General features: G+C 42.0%; 1 protein-coding gene across 1 annotated transcript in view; it reads right to left on the reverse strand.

Moving 5' to 3' along the window:
- Positions 1–8,830: 8,830 nt before the first annotated feature.
- The window catches only part of samd12 (sterile alpha motif domain containing 12), a 97,876-nt gene continuing 86,388 nt past the window's right edge, over positions 8,831–20,318 (reverse strand). Inside the window, exon 5 of the mRNA XM_022747718.1 lies at positions 8,831–10,157. Within this exon, the coding sequence (XP_022603439.1) occupies positions 10,126–10,157 (32 nt within the window). The 3' untranslated portion in view covers positions 8,831–10,125. The remainder of the gene's footprint in view (positions 10,158–20,318) is intronic.

Raw genomic sequence — 20,318 nt, forward strand, 5'->3', positions numbered from 1 at the left:
TGACCCTGACAAACAAACTGCTTCTGTCTCAATAACAATTCTAGTAAAGGAGCAATTTAGGACACTGATGTTAATCATTTACTGGTGGAAATACCCTGACATCAAATAGCTCCTGTCCAGGTGGAGAAAATGGAGAATGGAAAGGCTCTAAATGAATAGTGACTCATACACACAGTGGATGAAAGTGAGGAGGCCATCAAACACGCCTGTACTTTAAACCCCTTAGGATACCAGCACCACCACACGTTTCACTGTCCCAGTTCTGCGCAACAGTGAAAACAAGAATAGACGATTTCTCACCAAAGGCACCATGTTACATCATTTCTTTTGTTCTGTTTTTTTGTTCTTTTTTTTGTTTTTCTCTCTTTTTTTCTACATAGTATCATTCACAGTGAAGCCATCAAGCCAGTCACTCACAGACCCGACAGATCAAGGCCCAGTGGTGTGAAATGTGTCGGCCATTTTGGCTCTGTCAGAGCTGGTGGCACGTCGAGCAACTGCTCATTAGAAGGCAAGTGTGACAGAGCCTCTGTCCCCTCCACCAGACGGGTTCGACTTCCTCACCCAAACAGGAGGGGGAGAGTGGTGAGAGAGAGAGAGAGAGGGAGAGAGAGAGAGAGAGAGAGGTGGAGAGAGAGGCAGATGGCGACTGCGAAAGAAAGAGGAGAGAAAGCAGGAGAGGGAGGAAGGCCGGAGGGAGAGTGAAAGTGAAAAAGAGGTGAGAGGTGGAAGTGAGGAAGAGATACAGTGTGAGAGAGGTGGAGGGAGCGAGGGCTGGAGAGCGAGGGAACATGCCGGCAGATATCATTAGGGTCGGGTGCAGGGCTGTTTAACGAGCAAGCTCACAGCACCCCTCCATCCTCAGTGGCGCCTTCTGGCTGGAGGCCCCCAGGTTCTGGCTCCCCAGTATGAGCTCTGGCCTGTTCCATCAGGGCTGAACGTATGGGGGGAGTAGAGGGTGGAGATTTTTTTTTCTCTCCCCACCTGTGGAGCGCATTTGCACAGACACATGCACCAATGCTTTTAAAAAAAAAAAAAAAAAAAAAACCCAAGAAACATTAACTCAGGATCTCACTCACACACACAAACACACACATACACACACACAGCCTCGAGGAGGAAAGGTTTAGCGTGTGCGCCCCCCCCCCCATCTCCTGTCAGAGGTATAATTGACTCTGCCTGACACATAAACATAGTGGTAATAACCCCGGCTTCCCCTTGATTTTGAACGATGGAGCACACAGCTGTGGAGGTGCTGGGGAAAAGTCACCGGGCAGCGGGCGTCTGAGGGCTTGTAGCATCCCCGCCGTCGCCTGTTCAACTGTGTGACTGCACTGTCGCCATGGGAGGCTGGGCCAGAAGACATTTCCCTGCAGACTTGGAAGGAGAGCCATTTTTTATTTGAATACATCAGTTGAAGGAAGGGGAGACAGATTACAATCACAAGGCTGAGAGGTTACATGAGATAGAGGCAAAAAGAACAGGGAAGAGTGGAGAATTACAGAAGGAATAATAGCTGTGAAGATGAATAAAACACCATGTTAGTGCCTGCACCACAGAAATATATCAAAGATATCAAGCTTTACAAAACTGTGACACTTAGTTTAATTGATTGCTCTGATGTGAATAACGCTGCTTATTATCATTTCACTAGTTCTCAACAAATCACATGAAAAGACTCAAATCAACAAAAATTGATCCTACAAAAAAGTTGTCTTTATTCCTCAGTGTCACAGACCAAAAGAGAATGAATGAAGAGCAGCCACACTGTTTCACATATTCCTCCTTTCTGAATAATTTGAGTCAGTCAAACATACACTGTCCTGCTTCTGCACATACTCATCAGAGCACCAAATTGACAGCTGAAAATACTCCCCAACACACGAGGCTGCTCCTGTTAGAGTGAGGTTGCTAAAAACTACAGCGCCCATCAACTGTTCTCTCGAACGTTGCTAAACCTCTTTTAAAAGTGCATTTTTGTGTAAACTGTAACCTGTAAAAAGCTGTAAACACAACGTTTATATATGGATATATATAAACGTTGTGTTTATGGAAAACATGTAGCAAACAGTTGCCTGGTTGCACATTCAATTTCTGCTCCACTTTTAGTTTTGTTTCCGTCTCCACCAACTTCTGAGAAAAATGTCCTGCTCTTTAGGAGCTAAATGCTCCACCATGTTCTGGCTCTGGGCAGGTAGCGTATGGTGGATTTATCATAGATATTTTGCTCTGAAAAAAAAAACCCCAATGAGGGCGATGAGAGTGAACCAAAACAGTACAGATGCATGTCACAAAACCAAAACAATGAACTGAAAAACACTACAATGCTCCTTAGAGCGGAGACTGTCGTTGTCATTATGAGTGAATCCATTTATGCAGCTTTAAGGTACACATACTACTTGTACCTTGAAGAACTGCTACTTGTATTACTTTAGGAGGAAGCTGAACTAAATGTAAAGGTTTTCAAATGGGACCTTCCCATTTTTTAGCACCAATTATTTCCCCCTCTATGCTGTGGTCGTCCAGTTGGAATAGATTTTGCAGCCCTTTAGTTTGACCTGAAAAAGAACCCTTAAACTGTGAAAGGTTGCCACAGTAAATCTGTGTAACGGAAGTGCGACTTATCCTCTGCAGCGATGACACTGGTCGTGACAAAGCTGGCAAGATAAAACCCCATGAAAAGTGGCTGTTGGTGACGAGAGCATAGCCAGGCAGCGGAGAGCGAGGACCGGGGGAGTTCACGAACGGATGGATGTCAGCTTGATCTATACTCAATCACCGCACCGCGAAGGTTGATAAGAAGGCTTAACCTCCTCGGCCGGTGAAGGAAATCTCCTGATGCCCACTTACATGTGTGCGCAGTTTCGTACGCACACAACAGGCACACTGACGTTTCCACATGTAGAGATAATGATAAACACAGATCAGATGATCCTCGGCAAAATAAGCAACATCAATTGCTTTGAAAGGTTTTCATATCATGTCACATTGACAGGGTCAGTGGGAACAGGATGAAGTGGAGAGAGAGGTTAAGGGTTAAATAGGGGGGGGGGTGAAAACAGCAGAAGGACAAAAAGCAAATAGATAAAAAAAAAAGAAGAATAGAAGAAGAAAAAAAGTTGAATAAAAGTTGAAAAATGTAAGCAAGTGAGTAAAACAAGAGGGGGCTGGGGTGGGTAGAAACCACTAGCTGAAAACAACATGTACTGAGAAGTCAAACAAGATAAGAGGAGAGAGGAGAGGCGAGAGATAAGACACAGGATGAGACAAGGAAAGCATGAAAAAGAGTGTGAAAAAAAACTTTTTTTTTTTTTTGTCAAAGTAGTAAAGCTTTAGCACATTAAACGCCTCCCCCCCCCCACCCCCCTCCATCCTCCCCCCCTTTGACAGTAAAACATGAAGGAAAACAGATGTGATAGCCCTCGCTGCTCAGTGTGATACTGTGTCAAGTGCCGAGTAACACGCACACAGACCCTGACAAACACTAACGGTGTGTGGCCAGAGCCCCCTATCTGGGTACCAGTGCTCATCATGACACTCCAAAGGGGCTCAGCGTGCGCACTGTCTAAGATGTTTAATTCATACAGCCGCCTGCTTGTGCTCGACATGAATGTGTGACGGAGGAAGATGGGAATGCAGAGTGTTATGCGCAAGAGCCAGGCAGAGGGTGATGCAGAGACACAAGAGAGGGAGGCTACATAAATAGAGAGAAAGAGAGAGCGAGAGAGAGAGAGAGAATATATGAAGGAGAGACAAGTAAAGGAAAGTGATGTAGGAGTATCCACAGTGACATAGAAAAACAAGGATATAGAAATAGACACAGCTGAAAAGTGTGAAGCATTACAATAATACCAGAGGGGGTGGGGGGTGGGGGGGGTGATGGGGTGAATAGATGATAGAGCACATGTTTGAGATGGATTCTCAGATTCACACAGAATGAGTAATGGATAGAATTAGAGCAGTAAAACTGAGAGAGAGAAAAGACAGACAGGGAAAAGTAAAAAAACTGTGAAGGGAAATTTCAGACACACACACACACACACACACACACACACACTTGGACAAAAACTGTGGAGATTTCATCCAGGCAGGCGGTGAGAGCCCAGAGTGCTGAGGGTGTGTGTTGCAGGTCTCGGGAGAGGCAGGCAGGGGACTGAGCGCTAGTGATTTTCTGTCATATCTCTCTTTCTCTTCATCCCTCACGCCTGTTATCCACCTCCTCCTCCTCCTCCTCCCCTTCACCTCACCCTCGCCACTGCGGAACAGCCCCGCTTAAAAAGTACTACGCCTTGCGTAGCGTTTGTAGGGCATCAATTTCAATTCATCCAAAGATCGATTTCACTGTGGGATTCATCGTGATACCTGGGTATAATTAGTTTCTCAAAATTAAGACCATGTTTCTAATGCCACCTGCTCTTTCCACGTCCCTTCTCCTATTGCAGCTATTACATCTGAAAGCTCTGGGTCTGTGCTGAGCTGGAAGAACAGTGCATTTTGTACACTCCCAAAATCTATACTTTCGAATAAATCATTCATCAATGCACAATACATCTGAAATAAGCCACAAATAACTTTTTTTTTTTTTTTGCATTGGCAACATGTGAAAACTACTTTTGAACAGTGTCTATCTGCCTTTAGCATGTATGATGAATAGATGGATTGGTCTGGGTGTTCTTGTTCGTGTCTTATTACTGATCTTTAAAGTGCTAATAATGATTTATTTACATCATCTCACTTGACTTTGAGTTATATGTGCCTTGCACAGCTGTTGAAAGGCCTAGTGGAGTTCATCAACTCATAACACATATGCTAGTAGACACAACTATGCATACAAAATAACATTATAAATGAACCAAAGACGTAGAGGGAGATGACAAATATTTAGATATGTGAATTTCCGTATCTGTTGCTTTTAAATGTATTAGCCTTCATCTTGAGCCTAATACTGAGTCTGAGTACTTTAAAGGGTCATTTTGACTATCTAGAATGCACTTTAAATGATTAAATTATTAACTATTATAAATGGTTAAAAGCTTAATCATTATTGATGATTAAGCTTTTAACCTTAAACCCTTTAAGATGAGAAAAAGTACTTCTTAGTAGAAAGTGGTGTCTATAATGTACTGTAATGTGTTTCTTAAAGCTCCTGAAAACTTGGCTTCAGTGTTCAGTTTTTCACTAAGATATGAAATGTATACAAGTTAATAAGCAAAAATCAAAGTAAAGAAAAACATGTTTAGGTATTATTTATTACAACTCACAAGTATTTTCTCTGTCCAGGACAGAAGACAATTGCTTTTGCTGCTGTTGCCGTCTCTGAGAAGTGGAAAATGAGCAGCACATAACTTTGTACAGATTATGCATATCAATGTGGATGCATAAATTGTTTATGTGCACAATAGAAGTGGCAGAATATTAAAAAAGAAGCATGTAAGTACTCAGAGTCATGTGTGCAGTTGTTATCCACAGCTTCTCCTGCAGGGTCCAGGGGCCTGGTGGATGGTGGATGCTGCCCGATCTGCCAACATCATCCCGCTCCAGCCACAACATCTGTCAGGAAATCTTTTTTGCAAACTCAGTCTGCATCTACATCTGCTGCGTGTAAGTAGATGTACATACACACACAGAATTGCACTGTGTGAGCAGATTTAGAAAGAGTTGTAACACCCTAATTGGCCCGCCACACACACACACACACACACACACAACACACACACACACACACACACACACACACACACACACACACACACACACACAGAATAAACACAGAATAAACACAGAACACACTATACATGAAGATTAATCTGTTTATTATATACTCATGGTGATATCAATATCATCATTAATATCCATCATTAGGCACCTTATATGTAGATAGATTGGGAGTAGAGACTTTCTCTGCATGCCTGTTGGTTACAAAAACTAAATCGAAACATGCTGTCAACATGGGAGGAAAAGAAAAGTCTCGTTTGTCTTTCTGTTTAGATTGTGTTTGAGTTGTTGCTTAATATGTCTGCCATGTTTGTGTTTATGCACAACTTATGTGAAGTGTGTGAATGGCTGTGACTGTGTTTACTGCTAATTTGTTGAGAATTCTGTGTGTGTGTGTGTGTGTGTGTGTGTGTGTGTGTGCTTGTGTACGTGTATTTTATTTTATACGCAAAGTCTGGGTTTGTGTGCCTTTCACTTGCGTGTCAGCATGTGAAAAAGTTCTTGTGCAATAACGCTGTGTGAGGTTTGGTCTGGCATTCTTTTGTGTAACAGTGCACTCTGTATCAGTGTCTATGAGTACGTGCCAAACCTCTTACAGGTACTGGGAGACTATGGGCTGAACCAGTTCAGGCAAGTCCTCGGACACCTTGGCACAGTTGCCAGATGTCAAGCTGGTTATACCTGGATATCTGTGCCAGAAACACTGTGGGAAGTTTCCCCTCATGCCTCTGGAGGAAAATGTATTCCCTTGCTTCCCTCCCTGCAAGTACGGAACATACACTCTGGAGAGTAACAACAAAAGAATCAATATTTCTTTACACTCAGGGTTATTACAGTGCTGCAGCCTAGGATATGGATAACTAAAACACACTGCTACTGTACATTTGTTATGTGGTGGAGAGAGCCTGCAAGCAACTGTATGTCTTCACCCAAAGTTTAGACTGTCTGTACTAAATTTGTCCAAATTAATTTCAAAGCCCCTTTGAGAACAAAGGAATATATTTTGACGCAAACACTTTCAATAATCCTTTATAGCCACATTGAAGTCCAGAATTGCAATTGAGTTAGAATACAGAGTACTTTCTTTACAGGGCTACCATCACAAAATATGATGAAATTCAATGCAAGTGGTTCATATACTGTGAGACACAAGAAGGCAGCCTTATGCTCTTTTCCCATCAGATTTAGGGAATGCATGGATGTTGGTTTTTGTCAGGCTCTTATGTGTAAATTTTAATACTTCTGACCATATCCAAGCGAAATGTAGAATTTCACTTAAATGTCATTCAGTCAATGTCCCTCTCATATGGGTCCGCTAAATATGAAGCTACAGCAGCAGTCGGTTAGCTTAGCCTAGCATAAAAAGAAAGAGCGGCAAAGGGAGATAAACAGTTAGTAATTGGCTCTGAGGGGTTACTAAAACACATTTAAAGCTCACTAATTGTGCTGGTAGGTACATTTTGTTACCTTTGGACAAAATCTGTCTTAATGCTAGGCTAAGCTAACTGTCTGCTGACTGAATCTTTGTGTTTATTGGACAGACATGACAGTGGTTTCAATCCAATCATCTCTTGGCAAGAAAGCAAATAAACATATTATCTTTTAATCAGATATGGTCAGAAGCATTTGAACGTAAGAGCTTTGAAAAACAAAAGGTTTTATTGCCTAGAACCAGGTCAGCTGTTTCCCTCAGTCTTTATGATAAGCTAAGCTAATAGGCAGCTGGCTGTAGATTCATATTTAGCAGGTAGATATGAAAGTGGCATCAATCTTCTTATCTAACTCTTTACAAGGAAGTTAATAAGTGTATTTTCCATAATGCTGAACTATTTGTTTAAAACCACCAAGCAGCTAGACTGACTAAGTTGTTTGAACGACATCATACTCAATTCATTTAATTGATGAAAATGGTTAGCCTGTATTATAAAGTGTAAAACTGGGTCTCACACTTTTGCCAATGCAAACCAGTTTAGTTGTTGACATTTTCCAATCTGAAATTGAGGAGTGGAGAAATTCCAAACTTAACGGAAGCTTCAGCCCTCCCCTTCCTCCCGTGGCCTTGACAGACATGGACACGGCATCTCCACCCAACCGTGAAATAGCCACTTGTGTTTTAGCCTGAACAACTCCATTCCTATGTGACCGTCTCTCTCTCTCTCACACACACGCGCACACACACACACACACACACACACACACACACACACACACACACACACACACACACACACACACACAGGGCTTGAGGCTTTTGTAATCTGGGAGGACTGACTGTACGTCCCAAAGAACTGATCAATACTATTCAATCTGCTTGCAGGTCCTTTGCTGCATTAGGCGACGGCCGCTATCCAAACAATGAATGGCTGGACACAGAGGGACCCGTGTACAAATGGAATCCCATTACAACGCAATGGCTCTCAGGGGCTGACGTTGACCCCCTTTTTTATTCCCTCTCCGCCAACCACAGCGGCTATTTTATGCTCCTCTGATTGACAGCTCCCTTCCAGGAAAGGAAAGATGTTGTTACCGTGACAACAGCTCATGCTACACCGGTGTGGATACAAGCTTTTGATAAATATCACTCCAGTACACTGAAATCAGCAGGTGATATTAAGAGGTCATTATACTGGCTACAGGATTTTATAATGTATTTACACTCATAGACATAGTGGAGACGATGACAGTGATCTAAGTAACAGCTGTTTTGTTTCATGACAGACACATGTGCTTTTAAGTGCAGTTAATATACCTATAATATCAACAGTGAGTGGCCATTATTCACATTGACAGCAGAGATTTGAGTTTCCTCATCAGACATAAATAGGATACAGTGGTATCTTCCTAACAGACTGACATACAACACTTCCATGATGAGCTTTTGCACACAGCACGTCTCCTTTCTGCACAAGTTTCAATATATCGCATCTAAAAATAGTTTCAAGCAGTGAAATGGAAAGCAGACAAAGCAATAAAGAGTTGGAGATACGGAGGTGAGGAAATGAAAAAGGCTCCTCTTTTGTTATCTGTGATGTCTTTTCTTTTTTTGCTCTCCTCATTAGCAGTAAAGAATTTCAAGTTATAGCATCTCTTGGTTCACTGAGCCCTTTTCCTTTGCTTGCTCCTTTTTTTTTTTTCATTCAACCCCTCCCTTCTGGGGTTGCCAAATCAGTTTACCTACTAGCACAGTGCTTTTAGGGACACACAGGGAATTTCCTTCTCGCAGCTCATCCCCCCTTTTTTTTTTTCTTTTTTTTTTGTCCAGGTTCTGCTCGATCGCCTTCAGATTGCTTTTCAGAACAACGTTGTATTTTTTTCGGGGAGCCAACTTAACCGTCCCTAATGTGATGCCAGGTTCAAGTGTTTATTCCCCTGCTAACTGTTTTCACAGTGAAGTTCTCTCAGGCTTACTGTCTACATTAGTAGAGCGATCCACAATATGGAGAGGGGAAGAGATACGGAGACTTCACCAGGCTTTGCCGAACACCGTTTACAGGATCTATGCACAGAATGAGAGAGAGAGAGAGAGAAAAAGCACAAAAACACACACGCATGGTTGTGTAAAATGTGTCACCCTCTTGCGGTTGTTGCAGTATAGTCTGTGAGGAGATAAGGAGAAAGAGTGAGGGAAGGAGAGGTGTATAGGAGCAGTCTTGTGGACAGACTTTTTTTTCTGTCATTACCAAAAGTCCTTAGTAGGGCAGTCGCAGGCTTAGCATCGCACCACAAAGGTACGCATGGGAGAAAATACACATTAAAGTGCTACGATGAAGGAGCTAACATGCCACAAAGAGACTGTGAATAATACTGTAGGTGTCACTCTTTACTGGAAGAGTGGGGGGTAATGATTTGGGATCAGTTCCGTAAAAGCAAAGTAGCACAAAAACATGGTCCAACCACAAGGAAATGGTTTCACCGTGTTTAAATGCTTTCAGGAAACCCAGCCAAGCAAACACTGGATTCTGGGTACATGGTGGCTGAGGGTGGGGGGGCTTGGCTGTTGGGTGTTGTTCTTGAGGAACAGGGAGTAAAGGGATGTATGAAAGGAGTGGAGGAGTTATAGCGTTTGAAGTCTGGTGGAGGTTTGGCAGCAAAGGTCAGAAATGACTGGAGATGGGACATCTGTAATGGAAACTATTGGTCAGACTCCAGGAAGCTGTGAGGAATTGTTTGGACTGCGAGGAAACAACGAGTCAGAACTCGTGGGAGCTGCTGAGGAGTGGCTAGGAAGAAAAGAAGGCATGGGTATTTTTCCAAATCAGTCTTTGGAGAAGTCGAGGACAGAAACCAAAAGGTGAAGCGGAGAGCTGTGATTGGTTCCAGGGAGAAGTCTGAGGATCACATACTGGGTGGATGTTGGCTAGGTGTTGGCCGTCTGCGTCCTTTCGTGACTGGGTATCCTGCTCCGTCAGGCTATGGTGAAGATGGAGTGCACTCCAGAGAGGCTGCAAAAAAAAGAAAGACAGAAGACAGACAAGACTGAAAAAAAGTTCATGTGAAAATCACAGAAAAGATGGTCGGGGGTGTGAGACGGAGAGAAGAGTGCTCTCGTTGGAAAGAGGAAGAGGTTGAGAAAAATCACAAATGGCAAGAAAGAGAAAAATAAGACGAAAACAGAAGAACAAAAAGAGAAACGATGACGACCATCACAGGAAAAGCGGGGAAGGGGGGGTGTAAAACGAAACCGAGAGGAAATTAAGAAGTTGAGATCAAACAGCAAAAAAAAGAGAAAGGGCCGAGATAACAAGCATGGGCACAGTGAGGCATAAAAATGGATCAGGGGGATGGAATTAGAAAAATAGACGAGAGAGGAGGGAGATAAGAGAGACAGGATAAAAGAGAGAAAGAGGGAGAGAGAGAGGGGGAGGACGAATAAAAAGAGAGGAGACATAATTATAAAATGGCACAAGAAAATCAATGCAGTGGGCATCATTGTGCTTGCAGGCGCCGTACAAAAGGAGGTGGAAAGCAGCAGTGTGTCCATCAAACGCATACACACCACCAGCACATGTCAGCGTCACACACACACACACACACACACACACACACAATATCATCATACACATACACACACACACACACACACACACACACACACACACACACACACACACACACACACATACACAGAAGCATTTCAAATGCAGAGTGAAGACAAGGAGGATGAGTCAGGCAGATGAAGCGGAGAGAGACAAGTGACATTTAGAGCTCAGTCAGAGCATGTGATGACAAGGCACAAAGATACATGCCAGCCCTGACTCTGACAACAGCTTGTGTGTCTGTGTGTGTGTGTGTGTGTGTGTGTGTGTGTGTGTGTGTGTGTGTATGTGTGTATGTGTGTATGTGTGTATGTGCATGCAAGGGAACACATTTGTGATTTTATATATTTTTCTCTTCACCTGTGGGAGCTGAAACTCAGGCCAGAGAGCCAACACAGAGCTGAGAATTCATGTTAGCATTTTAAGACTTGAGGGTATAGTAAAAGAAGTATAGTAGTAAAAGTCTCCAGATACAGTTTTCTAGTGGTGGAAGTTGTATTCCTTTGACTTCAGTGCTATAATTCTTTATATAAAACCATATGAGATGTTTAAAGAGAAAATTGGTGTAATCAATCTTAATCTTGACTTAATTTCTAATTACTAACAACTTAGATACATCTGAAATGTGTTTTGTATGGGGTCACAAGCAAAAAAGAGCGGGAACCACTGGTTTCATCTGTATTTTACAAGCTAATCACATTATTCATTCAAACACATCTTCCAAAAAAACAAACAACAAAAAAAAAACACACAATATTTCATATGTCAATGCCCCTCTACAATAAAATGAGAATGCAAAGCTTAAAGTTTGGTAAGGTTCAGCAAAACATCAGTTGAATTACTACTTCACTGAGGTTAGCTGAGCTTTGTTGACATGTTTGCAACAATAAACACATAGCTACATAACAGGAGCAATTGTGCTTATATTTAAAAAAAATGTTGGTGGTCAATTGGAAACAGTAAATGAACAGTGGTCTCGTCCATTAAAGGCCAAATTACTATTTTGCTGAAGTTAGCGGTTTGCTATAGCTGTTAAATAAATGTAGTGGAATAAAGTGAGGTAAGTACGGTTTTTACCTTTGAAATTAAAAGGGGGACAGTCATGTATTTTGACCATTGTTCGACCATTTGTATTGTAATAAACTATTGTGAAGGCCGGCTGATAAAATGACGACTCCCTACCTTTGAAGCAGTTGTGAGGTTTGTTTGAAGTATGTTTATTTTTTTGTCAGTTTACTGCCAGGTTATGAACTCTTAACCAATGAGTTAGCCCACCAACCTTTTCTACGCCTAGAGACAACAACAAAAAAAGAAAAATCTGATTAGATACCTCTATTTTGATGGTTCACTTCTGAAGCTGCAATAGCTAGCAGCCTTACCCATCTGTTGGCAAAAACAAGCGAATTGCTAGATGTCTGTTTTTAATCACAAACATTAAAAACGAGGACATTTCTGGGGACAGGTCCAACCGGGGACAAGCCACCAAAAACGGGGAATGTCCCCTGAAAATGAAAATGAAAATGAAGTGAAAATCTGGTCACCCTAGAGTAAAGTAAAAGGTTTCCGTGAAGTGTCAAGCAGCAATAAATGAGAAAACCCAAAAAACTGTACAGTAGCTTACTAAAATGTAAGTTACATTCCACCCTGGCAGGGGTTCTATTACACATATGCACATGAACAGCCATTCAAATTCAACCATGTAATATTCATTATCATTACTGACAAACACAGCGTGTAAACACCGTGTCAGCCCACACACACACACACACACACACACACACACACGCACACACACACACACACACACACACACACACACACACACACACACCCTCCTTATTAACTGTATTAGTGCCAGGGCTTATCTGTGCTGTGGGACCACACACCACAAAAGGCTGAAATTCATTACAGTCGTAGGAGGGCCTTGACAAGCTGTCAGCATGTTCGAAAGATTCTTCAAACCCCCCCACCACCTCACCCCACCACCATCAACCTCTCCTCTCTCTCCCAGTCTACATCTTTATTTCAAGGATAGTTTGCATTGTCACATGCAGATGCAAACAGCCACCTTATTTACAAATCATACAAACACAGAGAAACCTGCTCTGAATCTTAATTTTATGTGTTGTTTACACTGATACACTATCACACACACACACACAAACACACACACACACACACACACACACAAACACACTGTTCTGAGTTAGTGCTGAATGGAGAGCAGGTCCAGAGGTGCAGTTCAATGACATACTCCACATTTCCAATTTATGTTGGCGTCACTATGCTTCTCTTGGCTGCTAGTATACACAACACACACCCCCCCCCCCCCCCCCCTTCTTGCACACACACAAACAAACACATAAACAAACATAAAACACATGCTCTGCATTTTAATATATGGGATTTTTTGCTGTTCCGGCTGTGGTTACATCGATAGGAAAACATTTTCAGATGATCAAAGAGATTACTGTTGTCATAAAACCATGCAAAACAATAAAACCCTGGATGCTTTCACAACCTTTATGTGAACATATTTTCCAACCTGGTTAGAGTTAGAGTAAGAAAGAAAGGGAGAGTATGATGCTTCAGCCCTGCTGTTTCAGTCTTCAAGGACGGAAAAGGGCAAATTACTCTGGAAAATCTTTTCTTTAACATAATTACTATAATCTGCCAAACCTAAATTAAACAGACCAGCACGTGAATGCCTCCCTGACATGAGTGTGGAGAGTGTGTGCTCCAGCATCTGACAGAGAATTACAATTTCGACATGTTTCTGTGGTGTGTAATTGCATGTGTGTGTGTGTGTGTGTGTGTTTGAGAAAGAGAGGCAGAGAACACTTGGTTAGTCTGCAGTTATTAAACCAACCAATTACAAAGCCCACTCATCACGTTTATGTCCCAAACAAAGGGAGAGTTGATCTATTATTAATGTACTGCTCCGCAGTGTAATTCACACACGGATTCGATCTCACACCCATACGTTCACACATGGCTGCTTGCACGCACATCACACTAACACACAGAGAAATTCAGCCCCTGTAGCCTGCAGTAGCGTACTCTCTTGCGCTGCAAGTACAAATGATGAATGTGATATGCTAGTATTAACAGATGAGCAGCTTTTAAGAGACAGGTAGTCAAATGTCTGGATCATCAAAATCTCTTTCTCTCTCTCCCCTGGATTCATCTCATCTCTCTTTGCCTCTCTTTCTCTACAGCTCTCACCCATTCATTTGTAATGAGACCTGTCTCGATTGTTTAATCAGAGCACACCTCACCGTGCAGCCTCTCTCTGCCGTGCACCATGTCTCACATCGAAAACGTGAATGAGGACATATTTGCACTGATTCTTTCCATCCGGCTTTGAAGTATTTGTTCTGTAGGCTAGATCCAGGCTTTACCTGGTGGTGCTTCCCTGTTGTTGGGGAAACCTTGAGATGTGGATTTAAAGGATGAGGCTGGAGGATCTTCTATATTTTTCTTTTTTTGTCAACAAAACCCAAGAAAGAAATGAAAAAAATCTACTGCTGTTTTATGGAACACTGGTTAAAAAACACTGGTAGAAACACTGAGCATGGAGCTGAGTGGTACAATTGCTTATGAGACAAAAAAAATGAATAGTAAATTTTGTCATCTAATTAGTATGAGACTGGAAAATAATGAGTCTTGTCTGTGTGGTACTGAGTCCGTCATGCAATTCTACATTATAAGAAGAAAACCCTGTTAAGGACAGCGTCTCTAACTCTTAGTTGGTTGTGCCAAAGCAAGATTTGATGAGCCTAACCATCATTAATTACAAGTAAGAAATGTATTAAATAGATGATTAACGGTTCTGTAAACGATTGTCACTGCCACAGCAGATTCTCCATCTCAGAAAAGCCATACCAATATTGGCTCCACAGTCGGATGGGGAAAGAAATTCGTCCTTGGACTTATCAGCTAGGTCCGGCCATATGAATCACACTGACAGTGCCGTGTGGGCGGCCCAGTGGTTTAACAACTCATGCACACATACGTGCACTAACATGCACGTGTAGCCATCTCGGATACCAAAACATAGAACAGAGAAACTCAGACTACAGCACATTTAGTGGGGGTGTGACTCAAGACACCATTAGTCCACTATATCTTTACATAGAAAATAGTTGTTGGCTGCTATATTAATGTTTAAACTCTCGTTTACAGAACCGTTAAACAAAAAAGCAGCTCCACCAACACTTCTTTAGAGCAGTGGTTTGCAAACTTTTGGGCTTGTGACCCTTTCAAATGAAGCATGTGACCTCTTATCAATTGTTACGTCCTCAGTGTGGACATGAGCTGTCAGCAGTTCAAAGAAAGATTGATTTTTTACTTCTCAGATTGTTTCATCTGAGGGATTTTCAGAGGCCTGGAGAGGTAAAAGATTTCACAAGACAAAAGCAAAGAAAAAAGATAGGATGGTTCATTCCATTTGACATATTGAATATCCTTGAGGGTGTCACAGTTATGTTGTACTTGCTGCCAATCAAGAATGTTGGTATTGGCTGATTCTGCAAAACACCAGGCTACATTCAGTGATGTTTTTAAAATTCTTGCTTTCTGCAATATTTGTGCAAGGGAATGACAGTATAGCAAAGTTAGGGAAAGATCATGGATACAGCAAATAATCTATTTTCAAGGTACTTTTAATGGGTAGGGAACTGAAAGATCATGGTTAGGTTAGGAATGGTCCAATATGGACATAATTCTATACTGAATGTAGAGATACAAAGGCATCCACAGTCCAATGAATTTAGTGTAAGCCTCAACATTAGAAACTGTAATAAAAGCAATTATAATAGAAATACAAACCAAAAACTGAACGTCTATGACCTACAAGACACTTTCTGGGAGTCACTGGGTAATGATCAGCTTGGCTGCTGAAGGTTAACTGGTACAAGTCTGACACATCGTTATCACATGTTCTTGCATGGTTCAATAATTCGTCTTCTGTAAGCCTCACACTCAACAAAAGTACAGTAAACGTGTGGTCTGGACTACCATGACCTTACCAACATACCATAACGCAGAGGGCCACGAGGTAAACTCTTTGCACTTACAGAAGAATGTGTGCTATTGATTTATATATTGACTTATGTTAAGTCTACTGTTTGTCTGACTCAAGGGCTTCCACCAGAAGGTATAGTTGTTGAAAGTGACAGGTCATCCACCTATATCACATCTGCCACAGGATTAGATGATTAATCCGAGTGAAAGTTTAGACAAGTGAAGAAGAGCCACAGATACATATATGCGCACGGAGATGCATACATGTCAATATATATTTATATATGTAGAGTTCTGAGCCTCTGTGGCGCTCAGATAAGGTTTAGAGAGCCTCGTCTCCCAGCGTGTGTTCAAAATAGGTCATCTTATTCTGTGACTCTCAGCGAGCATGCCTGCTTCTTTTCCTGCCCTGATTTCAACAACATAAACAACTGATGGGAAGTCACCCCCACCCCCCACCCCCCACCCCCCTCCGTTCTCTATCTATCTCTTTAAAGTAGAGCTCCTCATCAGCAGAACCCAGTGAGGTTAAGTAAATAAGTCTATTTTATGCAGAGCAAGAGACAGAGGGATAGTAGTTCTCAAAGTGCTTGTATTTTGGTATTCTAACTTGTGTCAAGTTGGATTTGTTTGCCACTGTGCCTTTTCCAGTGCCACCTGCCAACACATACACTGACACACACACACACACACACACACACACACGCACACAGATTTTGCCTCCATGCTTCAGCTTCCTTTAGTTGCTCAGCAGGGGACTGTCAAACTGAGCTCAGTACCATTTCTTTACTGTGCTGCTCTATCATGCAGGATATCTCTCCTGACACAGAGCTGTCATGGCCTTCAGGGCTTAAAGATGGCGATGCAAAGGAGCCAAAAAAGTGGAACAGTAAAAACAAGCCCTTCATTTATTTCAGTGCATGTATGCTGATGTCGCCACGTTTCTATATTTATGTGCATGTTTATGTCGGTGAAAGTGTGGCGGCGTGGGAGCACATTTGTGTAGATATGAAGCTTGGTGAAAGTTCAGGTTTACTTTATTTACCTTCTCTCTCTTCGGTTTCCCCCGCTTTCCAAACTCAACTGAGCATGGTCACTCTTTCAGTTAAACCAATCAGACTGTGTGATGGCCTCTGCGAGCCAATCATCTTGTTGCTTTCAGAATTCAAAACTGTTCCTCTCTCTGCTGCTGTCAGCTGCCATGTCGAGATTGATGCAACCCCCCCGATTCACCTCATCAGAAACCCCGCTGCACATCCATCACATCCACCCAAGATCTTCAGCCATATCTCTTCACCTCTTCCCTCCCACCAACACTGTCTAAACCCCAGTGGGGGATTTTCCTGTACAGCTCAGCTCCTCTCTCTGTTCGTCTCTCTTGATTGATGAAATGCCTTTAGATGAATCATGGTGTTAAACAGGAAAGCACAATCCCCCCAAGTTCTGCTTTGATGACATTAGTGGTGCGATTAGCCCGAGGCTTACACAACATCATGGGTGGTTACTGGTGTAAAAAAATGACTGTAGTTAGAGCATTTTATCAGGATGAAAAACAAGGAATAAATATGATACTGCATTTGATATTCCAGCTCCTGAAATTAGGACTTTCTTTTGACTGAATGCAGCAAAGCTGAACAGCCTATTACCTTTTGTAGAAATACTGATATCTGAAAGCTAAAGGAACAGGGAATCACGCATATTTGCTTCCTTGCTGAGAGTTAGATGAGAAGACTGGGGAAGTGACTCCAGTAAGTCACTGCATCTACGAATAGTTTGGCTCTTTTAAAAAAAAAAAAAACACAGCATATCGTTTTTACACTTCTGGTTTTGTACGGATTAAATTAAGAGGTTAGGCATTAGAGGTTCTGGTTCTGGTGGATTTTGTTACCTTTGGACAGTTTCAAGGCAGCTATTTCCCCCTGTTTCTTTTGCAACCGACAATATATTTAGAGAAGATAATTTCAGTAATGTTGCCACACCTCCTATACTCCTCAGTGTCTCTGGTTGCATTAGGCCATTGCAGGCAATATCGCATAATCAGGACTTCGTTCTGGATTACATTGGTTCATGGGATTGTTGCACTATTGTAATGAAGCACCTTGATTTGTCAGGTATTTCATTCAAAAACATTATTCTACTTGTAAACTGTTTCTCAGCTGAGCTCCATGGTCCATTACCGACCTTGGAATTAGTAGTTTGACTAAAAATTCTTAGCACAAGGTCTCATTACTGTAAAATTTGCAGCAATTTTGGTCATATCTTGCTGCCCTCCTCAGCAGATGGAGTTCGTTCGATTCATTACTTAGTTCATGTGATTACAGCTGAAGCCTTGTCTCCTTGACAACTGAGCAAACTTCATCTGCTGTTGAAGCTTATAAGATGTGTGCTTTCTCCACTGTTTCCAGACCATTTGCTCCATCGTAATAAGTATTGATAACTCTAGAGTTTAAACATTTAGTTGATTAAAGTCAACTGACAGAAATACTGTCATATTGATGCAGATTAACCATTTAAGTCACTTTTCCCTTGTTGCAGCTTCTCCAAGGTTTGTATGTTTTATGTAATGTAAATGTAAACTAAATATCTTTGTGTTTTTTGTGCTTCTGTCAGACAAAGCAAGACATTTAAAGATGTCACTGCTATTGCTACAAACAGTTTTCACTATTTTCTGACATCTTACACACCAAATGGATAATCAATTAATTGAGATAAGCAGATTAATCCTTGACAGAATTCAACATTAGCTGCAGCCCTAGATATCGCAACATAACATTAAATGGTAAATGGACTGCACTTTTGTAGTCATATCATCCACTCAAAGTGCTTTTCACCCATTCATTCACACAAGCATACAGTTATGCACATTTTCTATGCATACTGTGCTTTTCACTTACACACACACACTCACACTCACACACCGATGATAGATCGAAGGCAATTCAAGGTTCAGTATCTTGCCTTGGGACACTTCAACATGCAGACTGGAGGAGCCAGGGATCGAACCACCGACCGTCCGATTACTGGACGACCCACCTGACCTCCTGTGCCACCGGCGCCCCTATATATAATATAGAAGATAGAAGATTTTATCCATATTGCCCACCTCTAGGCTGCACTTTTAACACCTGGTTTATTTTTGTTTTCTCGTGTGTATCACACATGATACAGCAAGTGAGCAAAGGAGTGAGAAAGGGGGAGGGGTGGAGTAAGACGGAGATAGAAAGACGAGAAAGAAAGAAGAAAAGGTAAAGACGTGTGAGACACAGTGAGAGAGAGAGAGAGAACTATGAACTGAAGTCAGCTCTCAGGTTCTTGCTGACACTGATAAATACCTTAGGAATGGGACACAGTTGAGAGCTTGGCTATGCCGTCATTAACCTTGTGAAACCTCAGCCTGTGCTGGTGATTAACGACACCCCATTATGTGCTATTAAACAGCAGCAGAGGAGTGTCTCCTTTCCTGTAGCAAAACAGCACAATACTGCCAAGGAGCTACAGCGTCTTAGAGAAACTTTCCCTGAGCTTGACAACATTCTCCCGCGGGGACCCAACTATAAAAAATTCAGTCCTTAACATTATACATCGGCTAAGAAAGATTTGTTTGCAGGTTGCAGAATGACCCACTGTGGCCTAATATCCTCTGACTGCCGCGTCTTTGCGTGCCACTTACATGTTTCCCCTCCCTGTCTTGTTCAAAGGTCTGTTATTGTTTATTACAATAGAACTCAGTGGAGTCCCCATAGAGGGCTCAGTGATAAGCAAAATACTTTGACACAGAAAGGAGGCTTTTACCATATGAAAGGCAGGGGAGAAAAGAAAGAGAGAAACGAAAGAGAAAAACGGGAAACGGATAAAGTGAGAAAAGATAGAGGTGCTGGGATGGGGTGGAGATGTGGGGAGTGGAGGGTGCGTGTGTGTGTGTGTGTGTGTGTGTGAGAAAGAGAGAGAGAGAGGAAAAGACAGAGGGAGGAGAGAGAGCTGGGCGAGCAGGAGGGGAAGATAAAGGCAGAGCTGTATTCCCTGATGTGGCTTCTGTGTGTTGGCTCTTCGCAGCTCCTGCTCCAAGGATTACTGCATTTACACTTCAGCTTAAAAATAGCCCCCGTGATAATTTATTTAGCTGGAGCACGCCATCCGGCATTGTGTTCCCAGAGAATAGTTTTTTTTTTTTTTTTTTTGTGTCTCTCTATGAGATTCTTCCTCTCTCTCTCACTTCCTCCCCCCCGTCTTAGCTGTGATATTTTCTCCCTCCTCATATCTCTTTCTCTTAATCGCCCATTCCCTAAGAAACTCATAGTCCCTCAAAAAAATCACAAATAAACACAGTGTCTATGTTTACCGGCAGAAACCTTGCTATTGGTTATGTTCCAGTTATAATCTCATTTGTTCAGTTACATGAACCTCTGTTACCCTTTGAATTGCTGTGAATTAATCAGTTGTCAAAACAAAAAGAGGAAAAAATACTCCAAAAAAAAAACATTAATCAAAGAAATTCTTGAAATATTCTGTTGTAATGTTACTGGTATTGATGTGAACCCATTT

Source organism: Seriola dumerili, unplaced genomic scaffold (assembly GCF_002260705.1).
Source record: "Seriola dumerili isolate Sdu_G_001 unplaced genomic scaffold, Sdu_1.0 BDQW01000110.1, whole genome shotgun sequence".
Classification (NCBI taxonomy): domain Eukaryota; kingdom Metazoa; phylum Chordata; class Actinopteri; order Carangiformes; family Carangidae; genus Seriola; species Seriola dumerili.